At 35.4% G+C, this 21,018-nt stretch overlaps 1 protein-coding gene across 2 annotated transcripts; it reads left to right on the top strand.

The window, feature by feature from the left end:
* The first annotated feature begins 25 nt into the window (after positions 1–25).
* LOC138330395 (dnaJ homolog subfamily C member 5-like) lies at positions 26–19,376 on the top strand. Of its 2 annotated transcripts, none has more exons than XM_069277988.1 (6): positions 26–218; positions 4,048–4,129; positions 4,872–4,928; positions 9,710–9,862; positions 10,513–10,644; positions 13,506–19,376. In XM_069277988.1, the coding sequence occupies exons 1-6, from the start codon at positions 196–198 to the stop codon at positions 13,740–13,742; spliced, it is 684 nt and encodes a 227-aa protein (XP_069134089.1). In that variant the 5' UTR covers positions 26–195; the 3' UTR covers positions 13,743–19,376. The 2 variants fall into 2 exon arrangements, with proteins under 2 accessions (XP_069134089.1, XP_069134088.1); XM_069277987.1 differs by having other exon boundaries at positions 33–218; positions 10,513–10,653.
* The last annotated feature ends 1,642 nt before the right edge of the window (positions 19,377–21,018 follow it).

Raw genomic sequence — 21,018 nt, 5'->3', positions numbered from 1 at the left:
TCAACATATTCTAAACCTGTTCACGTGTGCGGCACTATAGGTTCATTCGAGCGTTTTATTGAAAGGAATCTCAACACGAAGCTTCGACAAGATAAAGATCCACTAGATGTCACTGTGCTCAGTTATCGATAAATTATAATTTTCCGAAATGGAATGCAAGTAGCCGGCTTTCTGTAACATATCAGGATAATCAAGATGAGTAGGCCAAGAGCATATTCGTAAGTATATAAAGAAATTTGTTTACTTCAAAACGTGATCATTTTCGGTCGCCATTCTTGCGAAATACCGACGGTAGCAGGTGCTTGGGTAAAGGCTAATATGTACTGATGTATGTCCATATTTTAGACCTGCTGCCGGATAATTACAAGACCATACACATATCTGGTGTACGATTCTTATTTTGCTTTAAAACGATACCTTTATTCAAATATTCTAGATTATTATCTATATTTGAATAAATTATTGTGTTTGAATTTGGATTAAGATATGGGAGCCCTAATTACTAAATTAGCATCGATCGTACTTTCGTTATCTGTACAGTACAACTACTGCATAGTAACATACTTAAGTCTATGGTCTAGAGATAACACATAGTTATCATCTTAAAATGGACAGGGGGGCATATTGTGATCATGTTATTGTATTTCTGGTTTATGTACTTGTAGAAGTGTATCCACTTATTGTAGTAGACTGGATATCTAATATACATAAAGACTTTATTATCTACTGGGCTTAACAGTGAATTGATATATTAAACTGACGCTGAAAAATCCCAGACCTATAGCTATACATGTATAACAAATACACATGGCATTAAGAGAAAGCTTGCTACTGTTCATGGTAATTTTACATCCTGGATAACCCAGGGGTTACTATCATGGTTGTAATATCCACCCCTGGACTTTATCATATATAGTGAAACTAAAGACTCTGTATGCAACAACTGGTGAGCAGGTAGTTTGGTCCTTTGATGTACATAAAACAAATCGAATATTGGTAGTTTGTACATGTGACTTTGAGATGGGCATCACTCTCTGCACCTGTTTTTGAAAATAGATAAAAATACCATTTGTTGGCAGTGTAGTATCTTTAGATATTAAACTTTATATTGATGCAAAAATAATGTCAATTGGATTAAAATCACATCAGGTAACTGATTGAAATAATGTATTTATAAAACTCCCAGGAAATAGTACGACATCAAAAAATGTCTAGCGCTATGAATCAGAAAAATGGGGTGAATTTGAAAGATGTATATATTATCTAGCATTTAAAACTGGACATAATGTTAAAAAAGGAAAACAACAAAACAAGTAAAGGAAGGTCCATTTGTTTATATTGAAAGCCTAAGGTGATTGAAGTTACTGATGTATGTTACAATCAATTGGTGCCTTTACATATAATTACAAGTTCAAGTTGACTAAAAAAATACAAATAAAAAAATTACTGTAATTTTGTTTTGAATGAGACAGTTTTCATTTAGTTAAATGTTGATGCATCAAGGTGCTGTTGTGACAGGACTGGAAAAATATTTGATGTATCTGGTATTAAACTGTAATTGGAATTTTTGCTATCCTTAATGAATAAACTAGGTCAGAGCAATACAGGCCCTCTAGACCTCTTGTTTTGATAACTAAGATGCATGCCTAGCTTAAGGTCATAGTTATTATAAGCTTCTAGAATATTCGGATTAAAGCTATCAAGTTTATTCAATTGGATGACTTTCAGCTGCTTAAGGTGGCATTAAAAAATATAATTTGGAATTGATGCATTTAAAACCGTGCAAAGACATTGTCATTGTTTTAGCATTGATATAATTACCGGTATTTATAAAGACCTTATGCATAGCAAAGCCTTACTTAATTTATTTAAGAGTTATGTAGTCATAATGATAATATTGATATTATACTGGTACATTTATTGATAAGTTCAATGGGAACTTGATCATTTTGCAATACCACATTGTAGATATTGATAGGTATATGTTTGTCGACATGTCTGTCCCAAAAGATTGTTATGTTTTAACACTGAACAACAAAGTTCCTATATAAATCTGAATACTGTTCAACAAAGCTCCTATATAAATCTGAATACTGAACAACAAAGTTCCTATATAAATCTGAATAATGAACTCCAAAGTTCCTATATAAATCTGAATACTGAACAACAAAGTTCCTATATAAATCTGAATACTGAACAACAAAGTTCCTATATACTTAGGTAAACAAAGATTCCTATATAAATCTGAATACTGAACAACAAAGTTCCTATATCCTGAGGTAAATAAGGATTTTATAGATAAACAAATGTCTGAGGTGTTGTGTAATACCTAAAGGTTTGGTAACAATACTGGTATTGTTTGTTCCTTTGTTAGGATTCATTGTTGTGATTTATACATGATCTGATATTGACGGGTCAGATGTCAGCAAAATCTAACTAATTGCACAGTGAGCTAAACTTATGTGTATTTAGAGTCCCTTTATATCCATACTTCAATGAATAGCCATTGTAATTTTTAAGCATAATAATAATTAAACTTATCTTAAAAACAACTGGAACACTAAGTATCTGAGCAATTGTTCTTCCCTATGGTGTTAATGATCAGTTGAGTACTTTCAGTAATTAACAATTAATATGAAATATATATTTTGTGTTTTACATATTTTCTGGTATTTATCTACCTTGATACAGATTGGGTTTCCTAATCAATATCTACTGTGTACACATGTGTATTTACTGTCATATTAATTTATCGATGAATATACATGACTTGATATGTAATATGAGTAAATAATTGATGTGTTATATATCAGTATTTATAAGAATATTGACAAAAACTTTTATTTCTTTCTCAAAAGATTAATTAATCCGCATTCTAACCACAATTGTCTTCATGATCACTAGTCAAGGCAACTGAATAATGTTACATTCCATGATATAAAATATAGAAAAAGGTCTAAATTTAGTCCCAATGGCTGTAAGCCCCCCTCCCCTTTCTAGAAGCCCCCATTATTGTAAGTCCCTATTACTGTACATAAGCACACACTGTACTGTAAGCTCTCCATTGCTTTAAGCCCCCATTACTTACTGTAAGCCCACATTGCTGTAAGCCCTTCCATTAGTATAAGCATATATTGCTGTAAGCCCCCATCACTGTAAGCCCTTCCATTAGTATAAGCATACATTACTGTTAGCCCCCATCACTGTAAGCCCCAATTACTGTAAGCCCTTCCATTAGTATGAGCATATATTGATGTAAGCCCCCTTGACTGTAAGCCCTTCCATTAGTATAAGAATATATTGTTGTAAGCCCCCCTCTCCTCTACCATTACTGTAATTACTCCTACCCCCTAACCCCCCCTCTCCTCCACCATTACTGTAATTACTCCTACCCCCTACCCCCCCCCCTCTCCTCCACCATTACTGTAATTACTCCTACCCCCCTACCCCCCTCTCCTCCACTATTACTGTAATTACTCCTACCCCCTACCCCCCCTCTCCTCCACCATTACTGTAATTACCCCTACCCCCCTACCCCCCTCTCCTCCACCATTACTGTAATTACTCCTACCCCCCTACCCCCCTCTCCTCCACCATTACTGTAATTACCCCTACCCCCCCTCTCCTCCACTATTACTGTAATTACTCCTACCCCTACCCCCCCTCTCCTCCACCATTACTGTAATTACCCCTACCCCCCTACCCCCCCTCTCCTCCACCATTACTGTAATTACTTCTACCCCCCTCTCCTCCACCATTACTGTAATTACCCCTACCCCCCCTCTCCTCCACCATTACTGTAATTACCCCTACCCCCTACCCCCCCTCCCTCCACCATTACTGTAATTACTCCTATCCCCCCCCCCCCTCTCCTCTACCATTACTGTAATTACCCCTACCCCCCTAACCCCCCCCCCCCTCTCCTCCACCATTACTGTAATTACCCCCCTCCCTCCTCTTCAAACAAAAACAAAAAACCCTCTTGGCATATCTTGAGTCATATTCATAATTCATATTAATCAAAATGCTTTGTGTGTATTTGAACAGGAAATCAGGGAATTCCCTGTACGAACTGCTAGGCCTGAAGAAGGAAGCCACCCATGATGAGATTAGAAAGGCCTATAGAAGGGTAAGTTTATTGACGTGGCCATAACTAGCAGACGACACTCAAAATAATCATCATGAGTCAGATATTTACAACAAAAACAGGATTTTATGTTGATTAATCATTGTAAAGTAATATTCTTATGAACATATTATCTGCTTGTAGAAAGATCAGTTTACTTATCTATATACAGTAAAACATATTTATAATGAATACACTTACAGCAAAGTCATGGTTATAAAGTAATTTTCATTACCTGTCAAAGTTCCTACGATACTAATATATGTTTATTACAATTGTATGTTTTTATAACAAATTGTCTTTGATGGTCTCCGAGAGGTACACTGTAAAATCATGTTTTACTTGCACACCAAGTTGTACCATCTCGTTATCTCCTCTGAATTAACACACTATACTGGTCATTGACGTCTGATGAACATATAAGTATGGTAATCCAAACGTCACGAGAAATAATTTTGCTGTTTGTTTTAAATAAACGTCTATATTATGGACAGATTTTTCCCAGCAAAATTTTTAAATCTCCTCTATCAATGTAATTTGCGCACCCCCAACTACAAATTGTATTTTTGCACAGAAAAAGGGCGCAAATCACATAAGTTTTTACGGTACATGTTTTACTGTGTAATGGGACCAACAAAATACTGAGTTTTAGCAAACAAGGTTTGATTTATTGATGAATTTTAGTAATAATTTAATTAATTAACATACAATTAGTCTTTGTAAATGATATGCATATTACTTACAGTTGGCGCTGCGCTTCCACCCTGACAAAAACCCAGACAACCCAGAAGCTGCAGAAAAGGTAATTACAATATATATTTAATTAGCACTCCTGTCACAAAGTGAGATAATTACAAACCCAGGAGACGCAGGCACTTGAAATAGGGACCCAGGGGACATGGGCGCCTGAAATAGGGACCCAGGGGACATGGAGGCCTGATATAGGGACCCAGGGGACATGGACGCTTGAAATAGGGACCCAGGGGGCATTGATGCTTGAAATAGTAACTCAGGGGACATGGACACTTGAAATAGGGACCCAGGGACAATGGACACTTGAACTAGGGACCAGAATTTAGGGTATAACAATTGGATTTTATCATGTAACCATGGGTACTCATTTAGGGGGAAGTTTATGCTTAAAGATGCTCCACTGCTGACAAATGGTATTTTTTTTCACTATTAAAAACAGGAGCAGACGATTTAGTATTTTTCTTCAGTTACAAAAGTTACTTACTTTACACCATTACCACCATTGAAAAGTTTGAGCTTCTAATTTTACTTCAAGTTAAAAATATGAAAAATAATTAATTGCATCCCGAAAAAATTACGTACCACTATATCCTATATGGAATGAAGTACTGATTTCGCATGCACTAAAGGCAAAATGAATTATTTTATATTATTTTTTGTGTTAATTAGGCATATATGTACACGATTAAACACCAATTATTGTTCAAATAATGAATATCAATTATGCTCTGTCGGCGGTGGAGCATCTTTAATATATGATGACTTTTGACCTTCAATTCTTTTCTTTCCTTGCATGTTTTGTTGTGATGACAATGATGTATGAATTGATTCACAATAAAAAAGCAAAAAGTTTCTATGGACGTAAAAATTACCCTGCATATATTGCAAAAAAAAAATAAAAATAAAAAAAAAATACAACAAATACCGAATGATATGGTAGCCAGTCATTTGCTGAACTACAGTTCTGTTTGTGTTTTTAGCGTTTTTTAATGGACTTTATTTGGTGATTTACATTTTAAAAACTCTATTGACTGTTGTACTTTGTACTTGAAGTCAATTATTTTGCATTAATAATTTGACAACTTCAGTTGAATACTGTCAGCATGATTGGATATCTTGCATTTCTTGCAAAATAGGATTAATTTATTTTCAGAATTAGCCTAATAGATTCGTTAATAATGAAAATGCAAATTGGTAGCGTATGCCTAGCTTATATTGTACTTTCATGATTGGTCTTATAAACGAAAACATGACTTATATTTTCATTAATTCTTTTTACATTTTACTCATTAAAAATTTTCTCTACAATAACAGCTCTATATCAGACAATGTGTGTGTGGGAGATTAGGGTCAATGTTAGTGATGGAATACATGTATCAGCAGATGTTGTACACACGCCCTGTAAACAAGTTATCAATAAGATGTATTTTGTATGTCAGAGACAGACTGTCATCTCACACAACAGATGGTCAGGGAATCCTATCTGAATTGTGATAAATGTTTAAAAAGGAGAGAGAATTAGCCAATGTTAGAGTATTGCGAAGAATATAGAGCTGATATGCATGTATTGCACAGAAAATTCTGTATGAAATGAAATTGTATTATTTAAATGCAGAAATTAGGTATAAAGAATTTTAGGAAACTCAATGTGTTGCCCTACATTAATTTACATACCGTAGGTCTATTGAGAAAGAAGTTATGATATTGAGTTTTTGGGGGCTTACATTTGCATCTATTGCTGGTTTCAGCCAATAAAAAATCATTTGTGGGAGTTCACTTTTCATGGAATTCTTTGTAATGGTTTTATAATTATTGGTCAAACTTTAACCAGAGTATGGTACACCAACCCTATAATTAAGAATTATAAGTGTATTATGATTGCTAAGTGCTTAGGTAAAATGTCATCATGAAATCTGTCAACATTAATTTACCAATATATTTGACTGAGTTTTAGAGAGAGTGGGTAAAAGGAAGTAACGGGTTGGTGGTTATGAATGGCTGCATCATACACTGCTCCAGCAGCTGAGATACAAACCAGCAATAATCAATAGCCATTCATGTTGTGCTGAGTCGTGCTTCTAGGTCTATATATGGAGCTATAGGGAGGATTGATATTGGAGTGGATAGATCACAAGGGAAGACTGGCATCAAATAAAACATAATTAGTGTGAGGGTGGGAGGCTCCAGTGGGGGTCGAGGGAGGGGCACCAGTGGGGGCTTTTGGAGGGAAGCTTCATTGGGGGTCAAGGCAGGAGCACCAGTGGGGACAGAAGGAGGGAGGGGTACCAGTGGGGGCAGCGGGAGGCTATAGTGGGAGTTGAGGGAGAGGCACCAGTGGGCGGTTGAGGGAGGGGATACCAATGGGAACCTATGGAGGGAGGAAGGCTCCAATGAGGGTCGGAGGTGGGGGGGTGTTCCTGTCGGGGTCGAGGGAGGGGCACTAGTAGGGACCGAGTGAGGGAAGGAACCCTGGCTCCAGTGGGGGTGGAGGGAGGGGGCACCACTGAGGGCGGAGAGGGAAGGCTCCAGTGGGGGTCGAGGGAGGAGGCACCAATAGGGGACCAGAGAGTGGGTCAAGGGTGGGAGGCTCCATTAGGGGTCAAAGAAGGGTGGGGGCAGAGAATGGGAGGCTCCAGTGGGGACCGAGGGAGGGAGGCTTCAATAGGGGTCAAGGGAGGGGGCACCAGTGGGGGCTGATTGTGTGTCAAAGTCTTCTTGTATTTTAGAATCAAAGAAAGTTAATATAGCATTTATTGGAAGGAATAGACCTATTAATAGTTTGAGGTAGGACTTGATTCTGATGACATTCCTGGCTAAATGCCACAAGGTTTGATAAGTGTAAGCAGTTTGAAAACTATTGAACAAAATGCTAAAATATGGGCCAGTGTCGCTGAAACATTGATAAGGAGCAAAGAAATAACAGGCCAAGAATTTGGAAACAAAATCATAAATTTTACACTCTTAGATATTGAATTTTGAAAGAAAAGCTGAAGTAAATTGTATTTATAAACAATTTTACTGTTTAGGTTATATAAGAAAATTAGTTCTAAGGAAAGCATCATTTTGAGTAAGCAACAAGGGATTTCAGCTGTCATGTTAGGATGCATTGATTCTCAGTACCAAAGGGTCAAGGTCACACTGGCTCATATTACAAAATCAATAACACGAAGAGGAAGTCAACACACAATTGGTAGTAATCTGGAGGGTAATAAGTGTACCTTACATTGGTCTGCTTGGTTCTGTAATATAGTTAGCCTGTGATTTGCTTCCCTGTGACTTGCGAGCCCATGACTTGCTAGCCTATGACTTGCTAGCCCGTGACTTGCTAGCCCATGACTTGCTAGCCCATGACTTGCTAGCCCGTGACTTGCTAGCCCATGACTTGCTAGCCCGTGACTTGCTAGCCCATGACTTGCTTCCCTGTGGCTTCCCTGTGACTTGCTAGCCCGTGACTTGCTAGCCCGTGACTTAAAATTGTTAGCATGTGACTTGCTTCCCTGTGACTTGCTAGACTGTGACTTGGTAGACTGTGACTTGCTTCCCTGTGACTTGCTAATCTATTAGTTGCTAGTCTGTGACTTGCTAGCCTGTGACTTGCATCCCTGTGGCTTGCTAATCTATGACTTGCTAGTCTGTGACTTGCTAGACTGTGACTTACATCCCTGTGACTTGCTTCCCTGTGACTTGCTAGACTGTGACTTGCTAGCCTGTGACCAGCTGTCACTGTTACTTATTAACTTGTGACTTGCATGCATTAAAAATATCTTATTAATTTCATCATTATAGTTTTGCAGAAAATGCATTGATTAGATAGCTTTGAGGGTTTAGATATATACATCCACAAAAAGGTTTTTTAGATAACGATATTGTCAAATGATTATAGCATAAGTTTGCTGAGTGCTGATCAGCCGAAATCGTTCACATTGTTTGAGATAAATTCCCTTCTACTTGACAGACCCAATATCTGAGTTTTGTCTCATATTTGAAAAGCAAATAGAATTGTAGTTGTTCAGAAGCAATTTCACAGCACAATTATAACAAAATTACCGAATGTGCTGAATTAGTGAGTTATTCCACAGGTTTAGCACCAATGAACGTTTTAGTGTATCAAGTTACCGAGTCATCTGGCTTACTGTAAGACTAGCCAATGTACATATTTTGCAGAAGAATGATATCATGCTATTGTATATAGTGGATATGGGAAAGTTGTATCCTTAATATTATAAATAATGTCCAGGTAGATGAAGTTGCATGACTATTGGCCCTTAGAGAGCAGACCTGCCTTAATATTATTCCACATATTAGGGAATGGTCAATACTTTGGGTTTGAGTTGTATTCCCTGGGGATCCAAGGATCTTGTAGATTTCTAAACATGAATATATGACCGGAGAGAAATATTCCCAGTGGGACATGCAATATGTATCTGTGAAATTTCTCCACAGAACTTGGTACAAAGAGAATATCACTACCAATTAAACCGTTCAGTGTATTCTTATCAATAAGTAAAATAATAATTTGACAGCCAATATACAATTACTGACCTAATTTGTGATGGATATAAGAACTCATTTACCTGAAATTGTGATACTTTATGTGGATACAGGCTAAGTGAAACCTCCTTTAAAGAATAAATAGATTTAGCTGAGAGAAAGGAAAAAAACATGAACAACTTAAATGGGTTTTTTTTTTTCGATACTTGGATAAGAATGAGCTATGTGTTGGTGGTGGAGGGAAGCCAGACTTTCCAGAGAAAAATCAGAAACCTACAATCAATAAACCAGTCATGATGGGCCACAAACACATTTATCTTACTCTATCAATTGTTTCAGTTTAAAGAAATAGCCAAGGCACACACAGTCCTCACCGACACGACCAAGCGTGGCATCTACGACCGATATGGCTCCATGGGCATCTACCTGGCCGACCAAATCGGGGAAGAAAATGTTAACATGTACCTGACCCTCACAAGTGGCTGGTGTAAGGTGAGTTTATACAGGTTCATATAATTCATGCCTAGATCAATGCTAACAAGGTTTTTGAAGGTCAAGGTCAATAACAAGTTTTAAAGGTGAAGGTCAAATAGAATTTACTGAGATTTTTGGTGAAAATATGAAGTCAAGATCATGTATAGTATTTTGGATGCCAAAATTAAGTTCTGGTCATATACAGTGTTGAATGGTATGTTAATGGTCAATGCAGTAAGTGCTAATATAGTACATGTATATATATATAGCTTCAGGTCATAGATGCCTGGTACTGTATTGTTTTGTATATAGTTGATGGTTTGTAGGTATCAGGTGGTACATGAAATAGTCCCATTGGAATTATGGACTGTTCAGGGTCACAAATATAATGGAAATGATTTTTTTGAATCAGTAACAGAACAAAAAATGATTGCTTGAGCCAGTATGCTACATTTACAGAGGACTCCACATAATCGAATAACGGTTATTTGAATATTTCGGTTATTTGTATAAAATTCTGCGGTCCCGGTACTTCAGCTACTGGGGTCAACTAAGCAAGGTTTGGTGCCATTTCTGATGGATTTCCCACACATCATGTACATTCTCTGATGTTTTCTGTTGTTTCAGGCGTTGTTTGTGTTCATTTCTGATGTTTTCTGTTGTTTCAGGCGTTGTTTGTGTTCTGTGGACTGATCACGGGATGCTACTGCTGTTGTTGTTGTTGCTGCTGCTGTAACTTCTGCTGCGGGAAGTACAAACCACGAGCACCTGACGAGGAGGGAGAGTATGCCAATCTACATGTAAATAATGTAAACAACTTACTACCGTTTACCGGCTGGTCGTATATACAGCACGCTTCCAGTCTGTCTGTAACCAGCTTGTCACTAACACTGGCTCGGGCTAACACCTCCATGTCTCTAGCAACCAATGGCTGCTCATCTGGACTTGTCAGCATTTCCCCTGCAATTTTTTTTTCTTCAATTTTGTCATCTTTTTGTCTTTGATACAAACAGCTGCCTTATTTGCACTGATGATCTGGCAACATATAAAGAAAGATAGTAATATCACTTTAAGCGAAGATAAATATGGCTATTGAGATTTTTTGGGGTACCTGAGACAAAGTCTCAAATTACTTTTTCTGATCAACTTTTTTCTTGTCAATGTGCTTCATTTGACTTATTTTCCAAAACCAATAAAACAAATTCATTGAAATTCCGCAGATATATTCCATGGCCAAACATCAATCAAATTGTGAATTGCCCCAAAACCATGGGCCTGGCGTAAAAGAGATCAAAATGATATTTTCTGCATTATTTTTTCGTACACATCAGATACTATGTGAAATTAATCAAACTTGACATGAACTATCAGTATTAGATAGCACTATTTACTGAAGACCTTACTGGACAAATTGGCCCTGACTGTTCACAAGAACCTGGTTATAAACACTCAGGTGACTGATAAGGGTGAAGTTGACCTTTTTTCAAGAGGTCAACAGGATAAAATCTGACCTTCATTCAAGAACAGAGGTCAAAATGCAGAACTCTGACCGTCATTCAAGGTCACAGAGGTCAAAGTGCTGAAATCTGACCTTCATGCAAGGTCACAGAAGTCAAAATGTTGAAATCTGACCTTCATTCAAGGTTAGAGAGTTCAAGTAATGTTTATTATTTAGGTAAGTTTTTGCTAATTAATGACCAAGGGGCCTGGAGATTTGGATGTAGACCATTAATTAGAAGGCTCTGGAAAGCACTGGAGTGATTTTCACCATTTTCTGGTAAACAGGACACAGATATGTTTAGACATTTAGATGATGTATGGAGTTGATATCAATGAGAATATCAATTTGTCCCTTCCTCCAGTTTTTCTGGAAACTTTATAGAATTATATAAAAAAACTTTTAATCATATAATTGTTTTATTCGTATTATTCTCAATTTTAACTTATTAAACCTAATTTTCATTGTACTTTTCCTTCAATTGTTTACAGACACAATATTTATATAAAACACACACCAAAAATAAATTAACAAATGATTGTAATAAAAAGATAAATTAAAGATAAAAGTCTTAATACACTGAAAATATTAGGAACAAGTAATTATTGGTTCAGACAATTGATGGTAACATCTTTACCAATATTCTACTAAAAGAAATTGATTGATAAAATCTGTTACCGGTAAGTTATCAGGATTGGGCTCTCTTAGTTGAATGCTTTGTAACAAATTCCAAACAAGGCTTTATGATGTCACATGCGAAACTGTTACGTGAATGGAGTAAAATTCCGCCAAAAATATTGTAAAGGTACCAGACAGATCGGAAAAATGTAGCACCAGGTATCATGTGAGATTTCCCTGTCGGAGGTGCGAGAAATAACATTGAGAAGTCGTGGTTGCCTAGTTTGCACTGTTCAGGTGATGGGTCTACTAACATTGTACTGACATTTTCAAAATTAAGATTTTTTCGTCGTAATAAACTTTCTTAGAGCAAAATTATTGAACCAACTAATTTTTCCATGCGATTTGATTTCATGTGTGTTGCAGAAGTGGAAAATGCAGAAATAAATTGGCACCAGTCATAGTTACCATAGAAACTTATGACTCACAAGTCACCTCAAAATTATGTTGGTTTGCAGAATTTATTTTCAATAATCTTTAAAACAAAATCTCATTCATGGTTACTTTGATAGAGTATGTATAGCTATATAATGTGGCTAGTTTACATTTAATATAACTTTAACAATTCCCAGAGCAATCTCCAATTAAAATGGAAGTTATCATATTGGACCCAGTAAGCTGCCAAAAAATTGAAAAATTGAAGTTTAGACCTTTAGAAAATAATTGCTCAAAGTATGCGTTTAAGCACAAAATTAATTTGCAGAAGAAGTAATATTTGTGAAACAGTGTACCTAGTATTCATGGGTATTTTCAGTCTGCACCCAAATAAGGATGTAAGTTCATGGTAAACTTATAGTGACGGTGGCGTTTATTGGGTCTTATATGGTAACCACTTGATTTGTACATAGTAACTATATTTCATTGAATTTTATTCTCATTATATTTTCCATATGCTAGTCTTAGAAACGAAAAATTACTCATCTTGAGTACGGCGTATATTCATTTAAAACTAACATGGTGTATGGATTATTGCAGGGTATAACTGTACGGATTATAACAAGTTAAAAACGTTCTGTGGAATTTTTTGTTTTACAGTAGTACCAAAAATATCAAAAACCCTTGCTAGGATTGCTTTCCAAGTCTGAAGTTCAAGGTCAAGATCAATGTTACTAAAAATAGAAAATTCCATGCATTAACTTGGAATGAACATTAGTTTGGAGTTGAATAAACTCAGATTTTCCAAAGTTTTTTCTCACAAAAAATTACTGTTTTTGTCAGAAGGTAAAACAAAAAATTTATGATTTATGTGAGAAGGTAAAAAGACACATATATTATGTCAGAAGGTAAAACAAAAAATTTACAATTTATGTTAGAAGGTAAAAAGACACAAAAGTTACGTAGATTATCCTATACCTGCCTATTAATAGTAAGTTTTAACTGCTTAATAATGATAGTAATTACGTTTCCTTGTGACATCGTAATGTTATAACTGCGACTGACATTCTGACAGCCAATATACTCATTACCTATGTATCTACTTAACAGGATGAGTTCAGTAGCCCCGAGGACCAGTCTCCGGTGACGGCCCAACCCCAGGGCGGATCAGCACCTATCGTACTGGGAGCACCTCCACCATCAGATGCAAATGAAACGACAAGTCTAAATGCTGAGACAAAACCAACCTACGGAGTGGACGGAAAGGAAATAGACCCAACCAATCAGAGCGAGCCACACTCACGACAGAGGCCGCCGCTCTTCGATGACGACATGGAGCGAAGCTAGTTGTTGTGATGTCTAGGAGATTGTTTAGTGTTATGATATTTGGGTGTATGGATGCAGTGCATCTTTACAGAGTGACTGTTATTGTACATTTTAATTTCAGTTAGAAACTGCAGATGTACATTTTTTGGTGTACACAAATTTTAGTGCATTACTGGATAGTTGTTTTTATTTGCAGGGGACTAAACTATGTTATATTCACAGTCAAGTTCAGTTCTGTGAACTTAAAATACCTGTGAATACAATGAAAAGGCATCCCTGATACTCCAGGGGTTCCGATCACATACGATCTCTTTACCCCTGGACTATCTCATAGAAAAACTGGAAGCAACATAAAAAACAGGTAATTTAGTCCTTTGATGTACATCAAAAGAGCCGTATAAAGGTAAACTGTGATTGCCTGTGTGGCTTTGAAGTAGGGCATCACTCTCTCTGTAGTCTTCAAGAAAATTTTTGCTGACCTGTGATTGGTTCTTGGTTCAGATTTGTTCCCCTGAGCTACCTTCAGTTTTGCTATGAGATAGTCCAGGGGTGTAGAGATCGTAAGTGATGGGAACCCCTGGAGTATCATGGATGTTGAAAAGGTAGCCTGTAGACAACTGGTAGGAATATGTGAAAATTTCTCACCACAAATAAGTACCAAAGAGAAAATCTTGAAAAATTTCCCCCGTAAAATTAAACATCTATGCAGTAAATTAAAAGTGTAATTCTCTATGGTACAAACAGTCTGTGTATTTATTTAGAAAACATATTAAATACAACATATTCTTTATCGGAAAACATTTAAGTACAATGTACTTTGTATTCTCTAGAAAACATATTAAATGCAATGTATTCTTAATTGGAAGATGATTATTTCTTTTATTTTTTTTTAGGTTTTGGAACAATAACACTGTTTTGAACTTAGGGATTTAAACATCTGTTAAGGAAAAATGATCACTGAAATATCCAACCACGAAAAAAAAAATGCAGATATAGGCTTACAGCCAAAACCTGTATGTCATGTATATTTATGGTATATATATATATAATAGAAATGAACCTAGAAAAATACCTAGTTATATTAAATTTAATCATTTGTTTATATCTTGTGTTATTGTATTCTGGATTTCCTAATTTAAATCATAAAAAAATAATTAATTTACAAAAACATTTTTGATAAAACTAACCTATGTGGACTCTTTTTAGTAACTAATGGGAATAATTTACGTACCACATGATACTCGATAACGTTTGTGAGGGACTGTTGTTTCTATTGGTGATGGAATAATGTCCAAAGATCATATCCCGCACTAATGTCATTTCAGCGGGGAGATTACAAAGAATTATGTTCCATCACCACTGGACATACTAGCCCCGCACAAACACAATCGGGCTCATGTGCTACTTGAATTAGTCCCATTATAATAGCTTATTTTCATTTTAAAGGAAATTGGCTCAAACTATTATAGATGTTTCTAAACGTTTCTAGATTTGAGATACGAGTGTCTAAAGCATAAAGGGACAGATGAAGACATCAAGACTTCAAAACATTGCTACATATATCCAGTACTAGATCTAGCTATCGGCACGCTCCTAGTGTAGATAAAGGTTGTCTACTTACCAAATTCCAACTCCTAGCATATTTAGTATGCATGGTTTTCTTTTACAACATAAAAAGGTTGCTGAATTTATTTATTTCAGTTAAAAATATTCAATGGTTTTGTTGCTATTTCAGAATTTGGTTAATTCTTCTCATTGCAGATAAGATGTTTTTACTTTTAAGTGTTAGGATGAGCAATCTCATTCTGGGTGCAAAAATAAAAACTTCCTATTTGCTACAAGAAGAAATAATCAAATTCTAAAATAAAAATTGTGTAAAACGTCTCATTTCTGGCACGCTACTCATGATTTGAATTGTTATAAGGAAAGGAATTTACATGTAGAGTCAACACGGCAAATAAGCGTAGTGAGATTACTAAGAATATGCCGAGTTTGAATAGATTAAGAAGTACTAGTGTTATTGGTGTCAGTAATTTCTCATCATTCCTATAAACTGTTTAGTTTCTGTATGTGTGGACGAGTGAGAGCGTGTTACATAGAACTTTTCTGTTGTTATTAAGCAGGTCTAACAGACTGCAGAAAGGATGAAGTAATTGATATAAAGTGAGTGACAAATGGCCACAGAGTTTTTCTTGTTTAATTTGTATCTTTTTTTGTTTTCAGAAGAAGAAAAAAAAAAATGAAACCCCCTAAAACAGAATGAATTTATTAATAATTATGGTGGAATAATTAATTAGTCTGGACCTGGTCTGGAATCTGGTCGTAACTCACATTCTGTACAGAAATATACATGTATAAGGGAACTGATTTGATTATTGATAATGTAAAACAGAGTCTGGCAGACAGAAGGATTGGGCTTTAGAAGCATATGTTTGGATTATCTACTCCAAATTGATTTTGACAAATTTTCATTCTTGTAATTTTTGTATTTCAAGCTTAAGTTTCGATTTCCCCCCAGTATGTAAGCTACTATTTGCTGAAAAGTTTGTGGTGTGATGAATTTTGTGTGATGACTTCACAAACTATTTGTTAAAAATTCTTTATATTGTGAGTGAATTGACATGTTTTTTTTACACTCTTTTGCTCATTTTCTTCGCTTTTTATCTTTTTCGTAGCAAATTTTTAAAAGTTACATACATACATATATATATATATATATAGAATGATCATTTGTGCATGTTTAGAATGTATATACCTGACCAGGTAGTAGCATATCTTTGTAACATTTTTCATGACAGACAGAAATTTTTGATTTTTCGTTGAAGAAATTCAGTCATAACATATTGATGAAATTGAAATAAGGAAAGTGAATTAAAACTGGGTAAAGTTTGATGTACCCGAAAACCTGAAATATATCTGCAGAAGAGAATTTCAGTTGGTTAGGAAAGAATTATTTACCAAATTGTTTGCTGTTTTCATCTTGAATTATGTCTGTAAAATTCTGTGTGTTGAATGTAAGATATTTATTTGATAATTGTTTAATGTAATTATGATTATCGTCATTTGGTCCCAGTTTTGAATGTTATTCAGTATTTTGATGGCTTACTTAATACATCAAGATCATCTTCATGTATGCGTTATTGATATCGGGGTCATCTGACCCTATGGTCATTGTGCTTCGTATGCCATACGCCGTCTGTAAACTCTTTAAGGTCACAGGGATAAATTAAATAGGCTAAACAAATCTATAGTTATCTCCGTTTGCCTGTAAATCTACTATTGTATTCTTGATTATGTACAAACAATACTGATAGTATAAAATGGCTCTTGATGAGGCATCGTTTTTACACGAAATATACATTTACCAATTGAAAGTAAGGGCGTTTTAACAAACTTCCAATGATTATTTAGTAAGCCAATTGGGCCTCTTGTTTTTTTTCCTATTACTGTATTTTACTTAGTACTATATGTTCTATTAATAGTCAGATGACAGTTGAGGCCCATTGGACCTCTTGTTATAGATGTATCTTGTGATATATGAGACCTTTGTGTGTGTGTATATATATATATATTGGTAAAATCTCTTTGTGGTATTAATCTATCATTTCATCAGTAAACACTTTTGACCTATAACCAAAAACTAGTTTGGGCTATTAGGACAAGATATAAACATTTCATTTCTCCTAATCTTGAAATTTATATTATTTACTGTAATCTTTTATTTCTTATATTTGTTTTTGTAATAAAACTGCTTTTAAATATCTCAGATATATCAGTATATATAATCAAGGTTTTTAAAGGTTTTTTTCTAAAAATAACTCCTTTTTTTCTGTACATTCTCTATAGTTCATCAGCTCTAATTAAAGCAAATATAATCAGCACAGCATAATTATGTGGTACTATGAGATTTTCACTTCATATTCAGCTAATTGTTATTTCTTAATCTTTCAAACTCATCATCAGTGTTATTATCCACAAGAATGAAGGAGGATGTCTTAGGTGTTCGGATATAAAATCTGTCAGTGACGACAGTTCATGTAACTTACTTACTTGTTTTATGTGCTATTCAGTATTTTCCATTTAACTGGTGATTAGAAATAATGAAACTTTTTGAGTCAAAATTGTAAAATCAACTTGTAAAAAAATTATGCATGAGAACACGAATTTAAGTCACAGTGAAAATGATAAAAATAATTTGGTATATAGTGCTCGTAGATATGCCTTGTAAGTACAAATCAATTTATATCTAGCTGGCAGATGTGAAGACTTCCTCACCGTGTTGAACCACAAACAGGGTTATCACAGGGACATGGCACAAATTTTTAAACAACAGTGTGTATATATATATCATCCTATAATATATACATAAATACTGTTGGTTAGAAATTTGTGCCAGGCCCCTATGTGCGATATCATTGATCCATAGACATATATATACCTGTATAAAGTTTGTTATCAATATTACACACTTTTTCCATATACACATATGTGTGCTAGATTGTATTGATATTATTCTTTATCTAAATATGACCACAAATTAGCTCACAAACTTAATTTCAATAAAGTTATATCTTGTACACGTTATATGAAATGGATAAATATACTGCACTGCATGGGTTGATAGGTAAAATACTAGAATTCTTTTTTCTACTGACTTTGTTCAACATAATGCAACTTTTAATTTAATGTAAACCTTTCTCTAGTTGGAAGAATATATATAAATATGATATTATGTAAAAGCTTACTTTCTTTTTGTAAGGAATTCTGCAATATACATTCTATTCAATATCGTACAGTCTGTGATGCTGGAAAGGGCTCAGTTGATCATCAGCAACATAAATTAACTTACCGTGCGTTTCTAGGTTAGATGAAGCCCTGGTTCAACCAGATTTCCTCCTGTTTCTGTCCAATGTGAATCTTGTAAATTGGTTTAAGTTGTGAGCCTAGGAACAAATATCATCAGTAGATGTGTCCTCACAATACATTTAATTCCGTTTATGTCGAGGTACAAGTATGCAGGTTGGCCTGTGGAGATTCATATCCAAAATTATAAACCATTTTTCTGTGTAAATGAAAATGAAGCCCAGATTGGTTACTTAGAGAAAATGAAATGTGGTTTTTTTCTGTTATTTAAAGTGTATTTGTTCTTCCAGTTGTTCAGTACCAGTAGAAATTTTGATATTAATGATAAAGGTTTTATGATACCTCAAGGTTATTCATTCTAATCTTGAATAGCCTTGAAATAAATATAATTAACACATGAAAATTGACTAAACTTTGCATAAAATACTGCTAAATTAAAATATAAACTGAAGTTGTATGCATATTCCACTTTCTTTTGATTTTAATTATCTTTTGGCGAGAAAACAAAACAAGGTATTCAAATACAACTGTTGTCCCAAATGTAATGCGATACCACAATGAGGAGAATGAACTGGGCCCAGTTTCATCAATATTCCTTAACATAAGAATTCTCTATAGGAAAGCATTAGCGGCGTTAAGAAAACTTCTGTAATGCTTTCCTATGGAGAAGTAATAGGTTATGTGGCAACTCCATTGTAACATTGCTAAGTGTTGCACAGTGCTATTACTGTATAACATGTGACAGTCCATTGTTCATGTTTACCCAACAATAAATTGCAATCATCCTACAAACTTTATTACTTGTTTTTAGCCCACCATCATCAGATGGTGATTCAAATCGCTTTTCGTCTGTGGTCCGTCCTTCCCTCCTTCCGTTCGTTAACAATTCTTGTTACCGTTATTTCTCAAAAAGTTATGTAGGGATCTTTCTCAAATTTCATATGTAGGTTCCCCTAGGGCCCTAATTGTGCATATTGCATTTTGGGACTAATTCGGTCAACAAAATGGCCGCCAGACAGCCATCTTGGATTTTGATAGTTAAAGTTTGTTACCGCTATTTCTCAGAAAGAGCTGAAGGGATCTCTCTCAAATTTTACATGTAGGTTCCCCTAGGGGTCTAGTTGTGCATATTGCATTTTTGGACCAAACGGTCAACAAGATGGCCAACAGGACGCCATCTTGTATTTTGATAATTGAAGTTTGTTACCACTATTTCTCAAAAAGTACTGAAGGGATCTGTCTCAAATTTCATGTGCATGGTCTCCTAGGTCCCTGGTTATGCATATTGCATTTTGGTACCGATCGGTTAACAAGATGGCCACCAGGAAGCCATCTTGGATTTTGACAATGAAGTTTGTTACCGCTATTTCTCAGAAAGTAATGAAGGGATCTGTCTCAAATTGCATTTTCAGGTTCCCCTAGGGGTCTAGATGTGCATATTGTATTTTGGGACCGATTGATGAACAGGGTGGCCGATATCTTTTTGATAGTTGAAGCTTGTTACCACTATTGCTCAGAGAGTACTGAAGTGATCTGTCTCAAATTTTATATGTAAGTTGCCCTAGGACCTTATTTGTGCATATTGCATTTTCGGACTGATCAGTCAAAAAAATGGCCGACAGGTAGCCATCTTGTATTTCGATAATTGAAGTATGTTACTAAGAAAGTACTCGAAGGGTCTTTCTCAAATTTCATATTTAGTAATATGTACAGCTGTACGAAAAGTTTGAAAAGCAGAGAAAAGATCCCTCTTTTGTTTGTCAGACATAGATCATTCTTGGGTGGGTGCATCCTCTGGGATCTCTTGTTTGTTGTTATGGACAATTTAAAAGACCAAGGCAAGTTGTTTCATCCATATCACATTCAACAACATAATCCAATATTCTTCTATCGAGGGATTAGTCGTAAACATACGAAACAAACAATCATCCATAACTATGTGGTCATGGTAGTGATAACGAAGTTTTGAAGATCCCAAGATGATGTGGGTAAAGTATAATTTACCATCAACATGATTTTTGTGACATCATTATCACCAGAAGGTGGGACTGATCACGGGAAATCAAACTCGACCCACAACATTTTGGAATCTCGGGACCTCCATATTGGCCGTGTCCAGATACATTCAACCATCAGTACTTTTCTGTTGTATTGTCAGTTAGGTACTAATTATAGGTTGGTGTTCTATCTCTTGGTACTCCAGTTTTCACTGTCCACTGTCCTTAATGACCCAGACATTTTCCTTTCACAATTACACATACCGGATGTACTTTTCTCTTGTCAGTCAATTTTACTGTAAACATGCTTGGTACAAATGTAGAAAAACTGCAAATAATGATTTATAAGCCCAAATCGGTGAGTCAATACCAGGAAAAAATAATAAAATTTAGTGCTACACATGAATTTAGCACTTCAAAGACTAAAACTACTGCTA

This window comes from Argopecten irradians, chromosome 8 (assembly GCF_041381155.1).
Source record: "Argopecten irradians isolate NY chromosome 8, Ai_NY, whole genome shotgun sequence".
NCBI lineage: Eukaryota > Metazoa > Mollusca > Bivalvia > Pectinida > Pectinidae > Argopecten > Argopecten irradians.
The sequence above is the reverse complement of the archived record's forward strand: the minus strand, read 5'-3'. Positions and strand labels throughout refer to the sequence as shown.

What these genes read in the sequence shown, in the direction of transcription:
- LOC138330395 (XM_069277987.1), top strand. Translation starts at nt 196, where the DNA reads ATGAGTAGGCCAAGAGCATATTC. An exon ending in ACCCAGAAGCTGCAGAAAAG is followed by an intron (nt 4,929 to 9,709) that starts GTAATTACAATA and finishes CAATTGTTTCAG; the next exon opens with TTTAAAGAAATAGCCAAGGC. An exon ending in TCACAAGTGGCTGGTGTAAG is followed by an intron (nt 9,863 to 10,512) that starts GTGAGTTTATAC and finishes CTGTTGTTTCAG; the next exon opens with GCGTTGTTTGTGTTCTGTGG.